The 17,500-nt window shown below is 37.7% G+C and overlaps 1 protein-coding gene across 1 annotated transcript in view; it reads left to right on the forward strand.

The window, feature by feature from the left end:
* Positions 1 to 17,500, forward strand: part of LOC144970837 (ATP-dependent translocase ABCB1-like) — a 121,669-nt gene that overhangs the window by 17,845 nt on the left and 86,324 nt on the right. The window contains exons 6-19 of the mRNA XM_078910922.1: positions 1,208 to 1,341; positions 1,697 to 1,868; positions 4,083 to 4,207; positions 4,833 to 4,949; positions 5,559 to 5,748; positions 6,500 to 6,610; positions 8,072 to 8,197; positions 9,235 to 9,438; positions 10,101 to 10,271; positions 11,309 to 11,516; positions 13,488 to 13,669; positions 15,431 to 15,577; positions 15,988 to 16,089; positions 17,149 to 17,310. Of these exons, the coding sequence (XP_078767048.1) occupies positions 1,208 to 1,341; positions 1,697 to 1,868; positions 4,083 to 4,207; positions 4,833 to 4,949; positions 5,559 to 5,748; positions 6,500 to 6,610; positions 8,072 to 8,197; positions 9,235 to 9,438; positions 10,101 to 10,271; positions 11,309 to 11,516; positions 13,488 to 13,669; positions 15,431 to 15,577; positions 15,988 to 16,089; positions 17,149 to 17,310 (2,151 nt within the window). The remainder of the gene's footprint in view (positions 1 to 1,207; positions 1,342 to 1,696; positions 1,869 to 4,082; positions 4,208 to 4,832; positions 4,950 to 5,558; positions 5,749 to 6,499; positions 6,611 to 8,071; positions 8,198 to 9,234; positions 9,439 to 10,100; positions 10,272 to 11,308; positions 11,517 to 13,487; positions 13,670 to 15,430; positions 15,578 to 15,987; positions 16,090 to 17,148; positions 17,311 to 17,500) is intronic.

Below are 17,500 nucleotides of genomic sequence, written 5' to 3' on the forward strand. Positions count from 1 at the left end.
GCAAAGTGACGACAAACATTGGATGTCTCTCATTCCTGGGGTATAAAAAAAAAAGAAAAAAAAAGAAGAGAAGAGAAAGAAAAGAGAGAGAAAAAATAAGAGAACCTTCAACTTGCCAAAAACAGAGAAAGAGAGGGTGGAAAACCACATATCATGAGACTTCGAACAATAGTTTCAAATTAAGTCTCAGGTTTAAGAATCTTTGGTAAACTGCGAGTCAACTTAATTCATAATATATTATTTAAATTAACACAAAGTCTGGCCAAAATGTAAAATGACGTTTTGTGGGAGAATTTTAACAATAGGATAATTAAGATGAATGGCTTAGTGCCGTACTCAGAAAAAAAAAGGGGCCAAAACAACAAATCTGGCCAGAAAACTCATCATTCAAATACATATCGATTAAAATGATTAAAATGACCCTAATTTTTTTTCCCCTTCTGATTACGCACGCGGAAGCTAATTGTAATACCGTAACTGGAAGATTGCGAATGAGTTGAGCTAATAATAGACGATAAAGCGCTCACGTCGCGTAAGTGGTTTGTAGTAGGTACATGCATTATCTTAAATAAAGAATTCCTCGAGAATGGTTATTTCTAAGAATGTTTACATTTCCTTTAAAAAGAGCTTCTCTGCTGTTACGATATTTGTTATTTTCCAATGTCTTTTCTCTCTCTATTTCTGTGTGTGTGATGGTGAGGGGGGGGGGGGGGGGGGAGAGAGAGAGAGGGGGGGGGTTCGTTTTTATTGTATGGATCAACAACTGGTTTTACGCATGAACCTTGATCTCAACTTTTGATTTTCAAAAAGTAGTCCTTTAGAGACATAAAGCTCGCGGAGCCGGATTTTATATGGATTTCTAAATGGTTGGGCGGACAGTAACGATTGCTTGCTATCATTTTGATAGTCTGCTATTCTATCGCAAAGTACCTTCCATCAGATCGTATAGACCCAGCTACCCAATTCTTGCTGGATGGACAGGGAGAGGGGGGGGGGGGTTCAGAAAAATCTCGATTTCACCCCTTTGCGTGTGACACGAGAGCTCTATCAAGTGAGTTATCAGTAACCCCCGCTTCCCCCACCACTGTCCATCATGCATTGATTGGGTAGCTGGGTCAGTTACATCAGGCAGAAAGTACTTGTGATATACTAGCGTTCTATCTTAGCGATACATTGTTTCTAATACATTTTAATGATATTTTGACAGATAACATTCTGGCAGATCGCTTGTGAGAAACAGACATTTAAATTAAGGTTGGCATTTTTCAAGGCTTTACTCCGTCAATGTATTGGCTGGTACGACGAGCAACAAAGTGGAGATCTTACAACCAAATTGGCTGAGTAAGCTAAACGATTCTTCTTCTTCTTCTTCTTCTTCTTCTTCTTCTTCTTCTTCTTCTTCTTCTTCTTCTCCTTCTTCTCTTTATCTCCGTTAATATCATCATCATCATCATCATCATCAACATCATCATCATCATCATCATCATCATCATCAATAACAACAACAACAACAATAACAACAACAACAAAAACATCATCATCATTATCATCATCATTATCATCAGCTTGACCACCATCATAATCATAATTTTCATGGTCAAAGCATTCTCATTCAGTCATGGCATACAGTTTTTTCCCTTTAACTCGTCCATGTATTCATTCATCCATATGTATATTTATTAATTAAACATTACAGCGATCTGGAGAGAGTTCGAGAGGGTCTAGGCGATAAAGTGTCCCTCTCTATGCAGTTTATAGCCCAATTCATTTCTGGCTTCGTCCTTGGATTTATCAAGGGATGGAAGATGACTCTTGTCATCATGTCTCTTTCACCTCTTCTCGCCTTCTTCGCAGCAGTTCTAGGAAAGGTAACGTAATATAAAATTCGTACACTCTTGCTTTTTTAAATCCTGGACGTGTTCCCAACCGTTGCACTAGCTTGTCGGTTGGAATTGGGAACAAAGTTAGAATTCCAAAACGACAAGATATGAAGTGAGTAGAAAAGTGCCAGAAGACAATAGAGAATAAAAAATTTTTTCGCGGCGGTGGCGGGGTTTGAACCTGCGACCTTATTGGTACGACAACTCCGCCTGGCAGGTGAGAGCGTGGCTCTACCGTGTGAGCTATCCACGAACACAAAAATATTCGTTTCAAACCCAAAGTCATTTCTAGATCCCTCTCTCACCCACTTCTTGAGATCGCCGATTCGTTCGCCACCATCGCGAAGTAATTTTGACCAGCAGTTAAGCTTGATAGCCAATATTCTCATCACAAACATATAACATAGAAACGATTGAGACATTGAGTATGCTCCGGTGTATGGGGTGAATTTTTAATTCAGAAAAGTGAGTGGAGCAGGCACTTATGTTGGTAACAACAAGATATGAAGTGAGTAGAAAAGTGCCAGAAGACAATAGAGAATAAAAATTTTTTTCGCGGCGGTGGCGGGGTTTGAACCTGCGACCTTATTGGTACGACAACTCCGCCTGGCAGGTGAGAGCGTGGCTCTACCGTGTGAGCTATCCACGAACACAAAAATATTCGTTTCAAACCCAAAGTCATTTCTAGATCCCTCTCTCACCCACTTCTTGAGATCGCCGATTCGTTCGCCACCATCGCGAAGTAATTTTGACCAGCAGTTAAGCTTGATAGCCAATATTCTCATCACAAACATATAACATAGAAACGATTGAGACATTGAGTATGCTCAATTTTTATTCTCTATTGTCTTCTGGCACTTTTCTACTCCATATCTTGTTGTTACCAACATAAGTGCCTGCTCCACTCACTTTTCTGAATTAAAAATTCACCCCATACACCGGAGCATACTCAATGTCTCAATCGTTTCTATGTTATATGTTTGTGATGAGAATATTGGCTATCAAGTTAACTGCTGGTCAAAATTACTTCGCGATGGTGGCGAACGAATCGGCGATCTCAAGAAGTTGGTGAGAGAGGGATCTAGAAATGACTTTGGGTTTGAAACGAATATTTTTGTGTTCGTGGATAGCTCACACGGTAGAGCCACGCTCTCACCTGCCAGGCGGAGTTGTCGTACCAATAAGGTCGCAGGTTCAAACCCCGCCACCGCCGCGAAAAAAATTTTTATTCTCTATTGTCTTCTGGCACTTTTCTACTCACTTCATATCTTGTTGTTACCAACATAAGTGCCTGCTCCACTCACTTTTCTGAATTAAAAATTCCAAAACGGAAGCGTGTAAGAAATCTTTCACTAAACCCCAAAATCGGTTCCGATTTCGCCATCTTTGAATAAAAGACATATTCAAAAACGGTTAAATGATACATATTTTTTAAGAATCTAATTTTAGTGAAATAAAACGCTTCATAATCCGACTAGACGTCACGATTTATTATTGTAATCTTAACGTCATTATGCATTATTATTTACGAGGAGGAGTAGAATATTATAGAATTCTATAAGGCTTTTGAGTCATTAAACGAGTTGTTTTTATGGCGCCAAATAACACCACGAACTTTCGAGTTTGTGTTGTTGCGCGATGAAATAACACGTTTATTAAAGCTAAAGCCATTAAAAGACAGATAAGAATAACAATGGATAATTTTGTATTCTCCCTTTTTGTGTTGCGCAGACGATGCTGAACGAACGATTTTAAATTACGAGATGAGATATAATCATTAATAAAATCCTTCAGATAAAAAGGTGAGCAATCGTTTATAGAGTCGTGAAGAACTTTTTTTCTGCACTATGGACACAGGCATTGCAAGCGGCCCTCGTGGTAACACCATTATCACGAGATTTCAGATTTATACTAAATTTTGTCCTCAATCAATTTCATCAATTAATGAAAGACAATAGCTTGAAAAATGCCAATAGGTTTTGTAAAACAAAAAAGACATTAGTGATTTTCATTTGTTTTTTGGGGGTCGCGAACTGTAAATGGATGAATGAATGGTTTGTTGTGTAAATGAATAGATGGTTGATGGAACAACAGATAGACTGATAGATGAAGGGGTGGTTGGATGGATGGATGTTTGAAATAATTATCATAATATTAATCAATAACATTTCTTTTGTTTTTTTTTTTTTTTGTTTTTTTCAGCTGACTGTGAGTTATGCCACTCTAGAACAAAAGAGTTACGCCAAAGCCGGAGCTATTGCAGAGGAAGTGTTTTCTTGTATTAGGACAGTGACGTCATTCAATGGGCATGCGCAGGAGATCAAGAAGTAATTTATCACTTACTTCATTCTTTGTTAGCCTTTATGGGTGCAGAATTAAGCCTTGTCAACAATAAAATCATCGCCAATCTCATCATCATTGTTGTCATCATCATCGTCGTCGTCATCATAATAATATAGCATCACCACCACCACCAATATCACCACATCCACCATCATCACCACATCATCGTCACCATCATTATCATCATCATCATCATCATCATCATCATCATCATCATCATCATCATCATCATTATCATCATCATCATCACCATCATCATCATCAGCATCAGCATCAACTTCATCTTTTTCATCACCATCATCATTTTCACAATAATCACTATAAACCACCATCACCACCTACTCCGCCGCCACCTCAACAGCTATCACCACCACCACCACCACCACCACCACCACCACCTTTAATAATAATAATAATAATAATAATAATAATAATAATAATAATAATAATAATAATAATAACAATAATAATCATCATCATCATTATCATCATCATCATCATCATCATCATCATCATCATCATCATCATCATCTTAACCAACATCAACCTCAATACCATTATCTCATAAAGACCAAAGACAAGACCAATATCTTTATTTCCCTTCCTCAGATATTCCAGAGCGCTGTCCAAATGTATGAAATTTGGTGTACAAAAAGCCGTCTTCGCCGGTCTCAGCGTTGGTCTCATGCTGCTGATTATGTTCTGTGCTTACGGCCTAGCGTTTTGGTGAGAATCGGTATTTTCAATTGCGTGTCCTGCCCCCTCAATTCGGTATCGTGTAGGAATGAGCTATATGCCGAAAACTGAATTTTAAATAAAAATCATTTACTTAGTGATTTAAAGAAGAAAATACTTGTTTTATACGTCTTATGGAACAACACACTCAGTGTTTTAAAAGATTAGGCTTTTCGTGGAGATTCCAGGCTGTCCTGTATATTGAAAAATATTGTGCTGCTATGTGGTCTTGTCGTATGACACTCGCTTTCGGATGGGAAAGTCCTGGGTTCGAGCCTCGCTCGGCGCATAGTCAAGTCCTTGGAATAGGTTCTTTACTCACATTCTATCAAAATACTCAGGTGTACAATGAGTATCTGTAAGTTGTCAGCTTTGTTTTTGTCGGAAAAAAATTGCAATAACGCTAACATGCGTCATGTCTTGCTCTATATGTTACGTGTTGCTGTTGGTCAGGGATCCTTTGTAAAGCGCTTTGAGCACGTTTAGTGGATATTGCGCTGTATAAAAGCTCAAGTTTTTTTCTTAAAGGAGGTAAACTCACTTTCTACCTGAACGTGACTTAGCAGGTATTGAAAAAGTAATCTCCTCTCTTGTTCCCAGGTTTGGATCCACACAAGTGGACGAGTACTACAAAAGTAACCACGAGGACGGTTACTCTCCTGGAGAGGTTTTGACTATATTCTTCAGCGTCATGATCGGATCCTTCGCCTTGGGAAGTGCCTCGCCTCATATATCGTCCTTTCTGACGGCCAAGGGAGCTGGTGGAACTATATTCCCAATTATCAAAGACGTAAGTGTGTATAGCTGTGATATATTATATGTGTATTAGTAACGCGTTCTCTCCGCCTTTGTTATTGTTATCTATGTAATTTTAGGAAAATGTACTAGTGTAAGATATATGAAATCTGAAAATTAAATATTTGTATGGAGCAGTTAGAATAATATTAGAAAGAATCATCCACAAAAATCACCCTGCCTCCACTTGGGGATGGATTTTCAGACCTCTTTATTACCAGAGATTTGCTACCATTCCATGTAACACCTGAACTATAGTCAAGATCTTTTAGATTCGATCCCCTCTCGAGGTGGGTTGATGCTTTTGGGATGCTTTTTGTTTTCTTCTATTTTTCATTCATTTTACCTTGTCTGGCAGTGTTTCTTATACCTTTTCAGATTTTCATTGTAGTGTACAATGCCTGATTCCACTTCCACTCCCCCCCCCCCCCACCCCCTTCCAAAATTACGCCATCGAGTACGAATACAATTACTTGCAGAAAGTGAATAATGATTTACATGTTCAATGGTAAAATCAAAATAGATTTATAAAATTTGTCTTAATCAGAAATTATTTCAATAACCCAAAAGCAGTTACAAAATATCGTATCTTATTTTAAACACCCAAATCATCGATTCCAAAGCTGAAAAAAAACAACAAAACAAAAACAAAAAACTGATGCTTGTTTCAATAAAACAAAACAAAACAAAAATTTTTAAAAACCCAGAATCCTCACCACTATATAGATCAATTATTTCTTTTCCAGCAACCTAAAATTGACTCTTCTGACACTGGAGGGAAAAAACCAACGTCCATAAAAGGCCGAATTGAGTTTAAGAATGTTGGATTTTCTTATCCTTCACGTTTGAGAGCAAAGGTAAACTGGATGGACTGCCTCGTAGTTTATGATGATTAACATTGTCAGTATACCACCACCACCACCATCACCACCACCAATATCAACATCATCACTACTACCACCCCAATCATCATCAACATCATCATCATCATCATCATCATCATCATCATCATCATCATCATCATCATCATTATCATCATCAGCATCATCATTACGATCATCATCATCGTTTTACATTATCATTGGCATCACTATCACAATTAAATAAATATTTGAGATGAATATGAATATATAGCGCATTTCCATTTTTACCATTCTCAATGCGCTTCGCAATGCTTCACGTTTTCCCCCAACAGGCCATATGGGACATTACTTCCATTTCTAACAGTACCAGTCGGCTGTTTGGCTTCCTTTTTGTCCTAACACTCTTACAATACCCATTACTTTCTATAGCCAGGCATTTATTCGCATCGTGTCGAGTGGGGTACTTCATTGGAATCACCATAATTATTTTCAATTCTTCTTCCTATCGTCATTATCTCTGTTTTTATCTTTATGATTTGCATAGTGTTATCTTCAGACACCTCACCAAAATCCTTAACCCTCTCCTTACCAACTATAGGAAAATCGTCACATTCGTTACGATGAAACCAACATTTTTCTTATTCAAATTTCTTCAATACATCGTAAAATTTAAAGAAAATGAACAGTGTGTTGTAGAGCATATTTTGGCTAAAGATATTATCTATGGGAATAACTTGACTGCTAGTATACCTGAATGATAAAAAATCTATTTTTGTGTTAGTTGGGTATGACGTTTTGGGGAAAATCTTAAAATGGCTGGTAAGGAGAGGGTTAACTTGTAGCAATTTGAAATTGAATGTAAGCTTCAAAAGCTTCGAAAACAGATAACCTGGACATTTTGGTTTCCCCCTTATTAACAAAATGGATGAATGAAACACTACAGACGAATGAGATATGTGATAATGGAGTTGCTAATATTGTTAAGGCGAATAAACAAAATCATTGGTGTCCCATTCACCTTAACAACACCATTATCACATCATTTCATTCGTCTGTTATGTTTCATTCATGGAAACCCGAAAAGTCCACATTATCTGTTTTCGTTTATTAAATTGAAGCTTACATTCAATTTCACATTGTGATATATTTCTTTGAGCTTCGATCAGCAACATTTACATTACCCACCAACATCCTTATAGGGAATGAGATTAGCGGAAGAGTAGCGTCCCTTGATTGGACATCACCCATAGTCTGTGACGTCACCGCGGAAAAGTTATTAGAGAGAGAACGTCATGTTGGTTGTGCGCGCACAACCAACATGACGTTCTCTCTCTAATAACTTTTCCGCCGGTGACGTCCAATCAAAGGACGCTACTCTTCCGCTAATCTCATTCCCTATAGAACTATTTTACCATCAGAGTATGAACAGGGTTAAACATTCTCTCCATCTTTCAGATCCTCCATGAATTTGACCTGGACATTGAGCCTGGTCAGACAGTCGCCCTGGTCGGTTCCAGCGGTTGCGGCAAGTCCACCATTGTCAACCTTATACAGAGGTTCTACGACCCGCAAGAAGGAACCGTAAGTATCCGGGGGGGGGGGGGGGGGGATTTTCTAGATCTAGTGGGCGCGTTTGGTCCCTTGTTGACGTCCCGCTTTTAACGGCGCAAATTTTGGTGCTTGGAAAAGGCTCTTCATTCACATTTTCTCACCACATTCAGGTATAAAATGAGTATTTGGCTAGTAACAACATTGTGTCTATCGAAAAATAAAACGACATGATAGCGACTATAAAGAATAATCTTCATCATATAATATGTCGAGTGTTGCTGTTATCTTGTGACTCCTAGTAAATCGCTTTGAGAACATGTTGGATTGTTCTCTATTTAAAAGCACGCGTTCTTTCCAAAGTCAATGGTCAAATTGATAGTGGGGATTGGGCCGCTAAATGGTCCAGTCGTTGTAGCAAGTGCATCACAGATGTTTAACGATCCCCAAGAAAGAGCCGTTAGTTTTTTTGTATAATAATAACCCCTGTAACACGTGATGCCTTGCCTCATTCTGGTACTGTGGCAGAGTGAATCATATCGTGAAAAGTTAGTTGTTTTAAAAAAAAAGTAAACTTTATCTGGAATTTAAATGTAAAAGTTTGGTTTTATGTCTATTATTATTATGGGAATGCTATTTATCAACAATTGCTTCCCTTAGTTAAGTCCAACACATTGAACCCTGTTATGAGGTCAACTCACATGGAAACATCATTTAAAAGGCTTTGATGGTGTTTTTCAAGTGAATAAAATTCACAAATCACTTAGTAGATTAGAAAACAATAAGCCACAAAACTGAGATGCCAGTTCCATATGAATGGACCCTTCAAATCATTACAAACTGGCTCTTGACAGTGACGGATGTTATAAGAGTATAGGTACAAAAAGGACGCATAGGACGCCTTTCAGGCGACTTGTACTAGATAAAATTAAAATATGACTCCATATGGCTTGCTCACGGAATAAATCGAAAATTTTGAAGCGCATTGAGCATGCTACATCCATGAAAATGTGCTAGATAAATATTCATATTTAACCCTTATATATTTTAACATCAAAATGTCTTTCCAGATATTCCTGGACGGGGAGGATATTCGTGATCTCAATATCCACTGGCTCCGTGGCAACATTGGTATTGTCTCCCAAGAGCCCATCCTCTTTGGTATGTCCATCGCCAAGAACATCGAGCTTGGACGGCCCGGAATCTCCAAGGAGGATATCGAGAATGCCGCAAGGATGGCTAATGCTCACGACTTCATAACCGCACTACCGAACGTGAGTAATGTCAGAGGATGGCCAGTCTTTTCATCATTGGTTGCATCATGTCAAAAGTATTGAACTAAAATAATTATTATAACAGCTTCAAAAGAGAACAAAATACCAAACACAAAACGTTTGGGGCTCAAAGAAATCCACTGCCGTCTGTTTGAATTTTAAGTGATGTATTCATTTTTTGTATTGTTCTTGTTATTGGCTGAATAAGGGTTTTGAGCCCTAAACGTTTCGTGTTTGGTATTTTGTTGTTTTGTTTTGTTGTTGTTTTTAAAAGCTATTATTTATGTTCATTTTTGTTCATTTCTTTTAACCGTTCACAGCTTCTCGCTGTTCAGAATCACTTTGACTTGTATTATCATGTCGGGGTGATTTCCGTGTGGAAAACTGATTTTGTAGCCAAATGTACGAGAGTTATTCAGTTGTCTAACTTTTCACATTTCAAATAATTGAAACTGAGCATTACTGTCGATGTTGAATATCCAAAATGTTATGGTACTTTCCTTATAGTTTAGCGCTTCTTTTAATGTCCCAATATTCCTCAGAATCATGATATCTGCAGGTAAGTCATTCCATAAGCGTAATGTAAATAGAAAAAAAATCATATTTTTAGCCTGTCGTTGAAGACTCATTCATTTTTTATTCCAATTCTCGTTTTCTTACAGGGCTATGAAACTCTTGTCGGAGAGAGAGGAGCCCAGTTGTCTGGGGGTCAAAAACAAAGAGTCGCCATAGCTCGTGCTTTGGTAAGAGATCCGAGAATTCTTCTGTTGGACGAGGCAACTTCAGCTCTGGACTCTGAAAGCGAAGGGATCGTACAGGCTGCTTTAGATCGGGTAATTTCATTTACGTTTTCCAAATATATCACATAACGCTATCTAGATATGTCAAAACTCGTGTTCAATGTTTGTGTTGTGTGATGCAAGCGAGGGTTTACAGCATACAACGTTTACCCCTGTTTACCCAAAATTGTCCCAACTACCGGGAACCTCTGTAGTGTATTGTTAGCACGTCAAGAGGTCTGAATTTCGATCCCCAGTCGAAGAAGACTGAGTTTTTGGGATGGTTTATTTCTAGTATTTTTCTTTCTTGCTTTAACTGGCACACACTTGTTCAGAGGTTAACTGTGTAAGCATCGGATGGAGCATTTATATTATTGAGACTGTGAAAAAAACCCTCCAATAATGAGTTGTTTGGATAAACCAATGAAAATAAAATCGTGTTCATTAGTTTCCTTCAGTTTAATAATATATAATAGATAAAAACTGGCAATCAACCTTCAATAGAATAGCAGAAATAGTTTCTCAAAAGTTCAAAAACGTGGAGACAGAGTATTAACTTTTCCAAACTTTTCTACGCTTTAAAAAGCCATAACTAGAATATTATAATTTTTCATGCTAGACGGTTCGTTTTTTTATTTTTTTTATTTTTTCATTATTTAACCATGAGAAACTCATGAAAGCCAATATTTTTCCTTCTTTTATCCAAATAACTAAGTATTGACGTATTTTATGGTGAACGTCAGAAATTTAAAATTGAATCAATAATCTAAGACTTGGGTCACATTTTTCCATGGTAAAACCCAAATGTCATAATTCCGAGTATTTAACTTTTGATTCAATTTTGACATCTCGATCACTAGCTAGACAAAAAGACGTGCACAAATTATTTTTGCAAGTTTGCCAGTCGAACTCGATTATGTGCTTGATCAAATACTGTACTGGACAATATTTTCCATTGATTTGAGAGTATTACCACCACAACAATGAGCCCATAAGAATATAGGTTATCAGACCTGCAAATAAGTACACGTCGCTTCAACATGGTGTCAAACTGAGGCGTTAGACTACATCTCTCTTTGTATTTTGACCAGGCTGGCGTTGGAAGGACAACAGTGATTATCGCTCATCGTCTATCCACCATCCAAAACGCTGACGTCATTTACGTGATGGAGGACGGTCGTGTCGTTGAGGTGGGCAAGCACAACGAACTGATGGCCCATCAAGGAGCTTATTATAAACTGGTCACTCTTCAGATGATTGCCGCAGAGAACGAGGAGGAGGAGGAGATTGTTACTGGAGGTAAAGACAAACAATGAGAACGATCTATAGATAAAACGAAGATTACGCCACTCAGGCCTTTGTTATTGTATTTTGCCATCCGCGTTTGTGAGTGATTCTCACTAAATTGTGTTAACCATACTCTAATATTTCATGGTTACATATAATTTTGTGTGTTGGTCCGTTATACTTCCGGATGGCAATGTTGTGAGCTTCTTAGCCAAGTGCATACTATCTATAATATTCAGGTTTTTGTTCAACCGAGTCACCGGTCACATGATTTGTTGCTGTCCAACGATTTGATATAATTTATTAATAAACGTATACACGCTGCTCTGTTGATGAACGTTGTAAATATATCCATGAGTCAAGTTCAAAAAGACATAATATTTCGATGTTAGATGTTCTGAAAACAATGAACACTTTCGACTATGTGGGTAATTTTTTAGAACATTTTGCAATTTGGCCGACGAGCCGAGTACATGGAAAATAATATAGATCGTCCCAATGAGTGAATACAATTGAGTATAATCATGGAGACGGAATTGAGTTTTGAACTTGACCTTGATGGAATATAGATAGCTACATATAAAACTATCAATAAACGCTCTCACTCCTTTGTAGCTATGGAAGAGGGAGATATATATGATTATTTAATGGATATAATTTGTTGGTATGGATGTTGGCATACAATCACTATCGCTTTGCACAATGAATCCTTTCTTAGAGATCACAATGATAAGGTGAATGGGTGTGATACATTTCTACTGCCTTCTCGGAATCCTTAAACCATTTCCTCTTATTAATTAGAAGCGTTCTAGTTTTGTTTTTGTTGTTGTTGATGTTGGTGGCGGGATTGGTGGTGGTGGTGGTGGTGGTGGTGGTGATGGTGATGGTGGTGGTGGTGGTTGTGGTGGTGGTAGTGGTAGTGGTAGTGGCTGTTGTGATTATGGTGGAGGTTGTGTTTATGTTGTTGTTGTTGTTGTCATAAGTTTTTCGTTATTTATTGGTGTTGTTGTTGTTGTCATTGTTCTTGTTGTTGTTGTTGTTGTTGTTGTTAAGGATGTTGTTATTTTCGACGTAGTAGTAGTAGTAGTAGTAGTAGTAGTAGTAGTAGTAGTAGTAGTAGTAGTAGTAGTAGTGGTAGTAGTAGTAGTGGTAGTAGTAGTAGTAGCAGTGAGTAGTAGTAGTAGTAGAGTGGTAGGTAGTAGTGGTAGTAGCAGTAGTAGGTAGTATGTGTAGTAGTAGTAGTAGTAGTTAGTAGTAGTAGTAGTAGTAGTAGTAGTAGTAGTAGTAGTAGGTAGTAGTAGTAGTAGTAGTAGTAGTAGTAGTTAGTAGTAGTAGTAGTAGTAGTAGAAATAGTAGTATAGTAGTATAGTAGTAGTAGTAGTAGTAGTAGTAGTAGTAGTAGTAGTAGTAGTAGTAGTAGTAGTAGTAGTAGTAGTAGTAGTAGTAGTAGATAGTATAGTAGTAGTAGTATAGTAGTAGTAGTAATGTAGTAGTAGTAGTATGTAGTATATAGTAGATAGTAGTAGTAGTAGTATAGTAGTAGTAGTAGTAGTAGTAGTAGTAGTAGTATAGTAGTAGTAGTAGTAGTAGTAGTAGTAGTAGTAGTAGTATAGAGTAGTAGTAGTAGTAGTATGTAGAGTAGTAGTAGTAGTAGTAGTAGTAGTAGTAGTAGTAGTAGAAGTAGTAGTAGTAGTAGTAGTAGTAGTAGTAGTAGTAGTAGTAGTAGTAGTAGTAGTAGTAGTAGTAGTTTTTGTTTATTCATCTTAACAAAGCTACTACCACATTATCTCATTCGTCTGAAGTTTTTCATTAATCCTGTCTTGTTGATAAAAGAGAAACCCGAAACGTCCATTTTTATCTGTTTTCGTATATTAAATTGAAGCATAAATTCAATTTCACATTCTTACTTATTTCTTCGAGCTTCGAGCAGCAACATTAACACGATGATGACATATAATATAACATTGAAACATTTTAATACAGCTCGTGGAGATGGAATGGTTGTCAGGAAGCGAACTCTTAGCCGTCAGCCGTCCAAGGGTAGATCTGACTCCGGCCCTAGTCTAAACAGGGGGCTCTCCACACAAGAAAGCATTGAATCAACATCTCCGAAGACTGTAAATTTGTTCAAGAAAAAAGGTCAAGAACAACCAGAGGAAGAAACGGTATTAGTATTTTTTATTAAGACATTAAATTTTAATTGCCCTAACCCTTTATAAATTGATACCTTATATATACCCTCGGGAGTTCAGGTTAGTGCGGAGAAGCTAAAAATATCATCTAAGCACCAGGTTTCACGTGCCATTCGTGTAGGACTTTCACTTCTGAGTTTTCTACGGGTTCGTGACCGTCACGTTCTAGACATGACCTTATTAGAATGTTTAATTTTTATTTTTCATTTATTTATTTGGGTTTAAAAAAACATATTTTTCTTCTTTTTAATAAAATCTTTTCTTTTTCGTGTTTTATCGACAACAAAATGTGACATTATTGTTTGTTAGAACAGTAATCGTGAAGGGTTAAATTAAATTGAGCTTTTATATAGCGGAATATCCACTAAAATGTGCTCAAAGCGCTTTACAAGGGGTCCCTGGTCAACAGCAACATTTAACATTAATGTGCTTGACCAGACCTTGTAAAGCGCATGACACGTTAATGGATTGCGCTATTAATGCCATTTTTTTTTACTGGACGGAATGACGCCTGTCAGGCGATATTACAATTTTTCGGACAAAGACAACGCTGTTAACGGCCAGGTACTCATTTTACACCTGAGTACGGTGAGAGAATGTGAGTAAAGAGTCTTTTCCAAGGACTCAACTATGCGCCGAGCGAGGCTCGAACCCAGGACCTTCCGATCCGAAAGCGAGTTGATTGCTTTCTATTCTGTGCAAGCTGTTTAGAAACCTTTATCTCCAATCTCGCCAATGTAGATCATCTGTCAAGCGTTCTTCTTGGATGAAGTGACGTAGTTTGTCTACCATGTCAAGTTTTTCAGTGTTTGTCAGGGGTCGTGTGTCACATTCCGATGATTCATCTTCATTATCTAGGCATTGTCTTTTGTGTAGCTGAAAGGAGTCCAATGGTTCCTGAGATGTCAGTCACCTCTGATGGTTATATTATATTGTTGTCCATTGTTACGAATTGATCGAATGCTTTGGGCGAAAATGTTGTGTGGAACGGGAACAGCATCGTTATTCGCTGCTCCGAAAAAAAAACATTGCCTGAAACATATTTGTAGGCAAGAAATATTTGTTAAAGGGTGAGATAACATATATTATATATATATATATATATATATATATATATATATATATATATATATATATATATATTGATAGACTATGGCCGACGTATACTTATTTGCAGGTCTGTTAACATATCCAAAGAGACCGTAATCGATCCCGGGTGCAGTCGAGACTTTTTCCTGGGTCTCTCCCCCCCCCCCCCCCCCCCCCCCGCCTCCTGTCCGCCCAGCAGTGATTGGGCAGCTTAGTTTGTTAGATCTGGTCGAAAGCACTTTGCGATAGAATAGCGCGTTATCTAAACGTTAGGGAGCAATTAATGCTGTCAGTTTTACGCTATAGAATTCGGGAAAATATCCGGATTTATTTGCCAAATGGTTCTGAGAACTATTTTTTGTAAAATATTCATAATTAAGAAAATTTATAGTAATGTCTAGTAGCGGTTTCAATATAGAAGGAACGAAGGTGACGGCACTCAGCTCTTTGTTCTTTTTTTATTTCATTTTTTAGACAGCCTGATAGTGATATGTTCTCAGTAAATCCCATCAATCAGACTATAAACGTTAAAGGTTGCCCACTGTTTTGTGCGTTGGTATGTTTAATTTGGCTGGCCGATGTTGCGAATATTTTACCTAAGCGCTTGGCATGAATATATGTTCACATTAAATCCCGTCCGAACAGGATGATTCCATTGAGACTCCAGGCTTTGGTAGAATCTTCAAGGCCAACTTGAAAGAGTGGCCTTTCATCGTTTTTGGATGCTTCGCCGCCATCATCAATGGAGCCATCTTCCCTGCCTTCGCCCTCTTCTTCAGCGAAATCATAAAGGTGAATCATTCAAAGCATGCATTTTTATTTGTAATTAATTCATCATCATCATCATCATCATCATCATCATATTTATCATCATCATCATCATCATCATCATCATCATCATCATCATCATCATCATCATCATTACCACAATCATTATCATCGTCATCATCATTATCTTCTTTTAAATATCAAAGGACTACGATTGTCGTGAAATGAAGTAATTATAATAAGTTGTACTCTGGAAAACGTGTATTTAAAAATGTTGCCAGAAAACTCGTCCTTCAAATATTGGTCGATTTAAATGGCCCTTATCTTGGCAAAAACTCTCAAAACTCTCATTATTTCCGCTGAATACAACTCACTATTGTATAATATAATCAAGACTGAACAATATTGAATTTTTCATAATTCTCACTGTCCAGACTTTCAGCAAGACCGGAGATGAACTCTTGGATGACGGTTTATTGTGGAGTATGATGTTTGTTGGACTCGGAGGTGTCGCATTCATAGTCAATGTTATACAGGTAATATTGTCTGTATTAGAGGCTTAAACTTAAGGGAAAGGTGGGTCGTAAAAATCACAAAACTGATTTAGATCTTGAATCGCAACAACAGAGAAGAAAACGTGACAAAGTGACAATATTTTGCAAAGGCTAAACGTCCAACAAAATAAGAGGAAGCCATCCAAGTTTATGGTTTCCCACCCGAAAGTGGATGCCAATTCGTACTCGCTCATACCATAAATATTGAGGAGGCGGAATAGCCTCACATCTCCAATGGAGGAAAAAATACTGTGATCTGTGGAATATTCAAAATTGCAGAAGCGGAAGAAGTAGAAGACGAAGTAGAAGAAGAAGAAGAAGAAGAAGAAGAAGAAGAAGAAGAAGAAGAAGAAGAAGAAGAAGAAGAAGAAGAAGAAGAAGAAGAAGAAGAAGAAGAATTATTGAGGCTCAAATGCCAATTGTTAGCTTTTATTAGTTTATGTCTCCGAAGTACACCGTTGTATCAGTATACAGTTATGATAGATTAATATAGCTTATTAGAGACACAAGATGGTGGCGTCTCGATAGGAAACAAACACAACATTTTTCCTCTGCTTACTTCTGTTGTTTGATTGTTTTTAAAATCAGTCTAAAGTTAAGCCCAAAGAGTCTGCTTTACTAATGATTAATGAAAAGGAACTACCCCCCCCCCCAACTCCTCCCCAGAGGATGAGGAGGAGAAGGAGGCGGAGATAAAATGGTTTAGGTTGTGGTGGTAATGATAGTGGTGAAGATAGTGGTTGGTGAGCAGGAGGAGGAGGAGAAGGGGGAGGAGAAAGAGAAGGTAGAGAAAGAGGAGGAGAAATAGGAGGAGAATGAAGAAGAAGAAGAGGAGGAGATGGAGGATGAAGAAGAGGAGGAAGAGGAGGAGGAGGAATAGGAAGAAGAAGAGGAGGAGATGGAGGAAGAAGAAGAAGAGGAAGAGGAGGAGAAGGAAAAGGAAGAGGAGGAGATCATATTTGGTCGAAACTTTCTGCTGACATTGTTATAACAGAGAAAATATGTTTATCTTTATTAATCCAATTCGATTATATCTTCCAGAACGTCTCTTTTGGATTTTCTGGAGAACGTCTGACCCATCGTCTGAGAAGCCAGGCATTCACTAACATTGTTAGACAGGACATTGAATATTTCGATGACTCCAAGCATTCTACTGGAGCTTTGACCACACGACTGGCCACTGATGCAACCATGATTAAAATGGTGAGTTACACAGACCCCGAAATGGTCTCTATATGTAGTGTATTACAATTTGAACATTTTCAGCAATGCTTATAATTGAAGACCTAGATGGATGATCAAGGTAATTTTTTGCTTTAATTAATGGTGTTCTTTTTCACTGCTCTCTAGTTTTGGACTCTGCTCGGGGTTTGTTTTTTTTTCTTATTTTTAC

The sequence above is a fragment of the Berghia stephanieae genome, chromosome 4, assembly GCF_034508935.2.
Source record: "Berghia stephanieae isolate SIO BIC M18660-M18661 chromosome 4, UCSD_Bste_1.3, whole genome shotgun sequence".
Taxonomy (NCBI): Eukaryota; Metazoa; Mollusca; class Gastropoda; order Nudibranchia; family Aeolidiidae; genus Berghia; species Berghia stephanieae.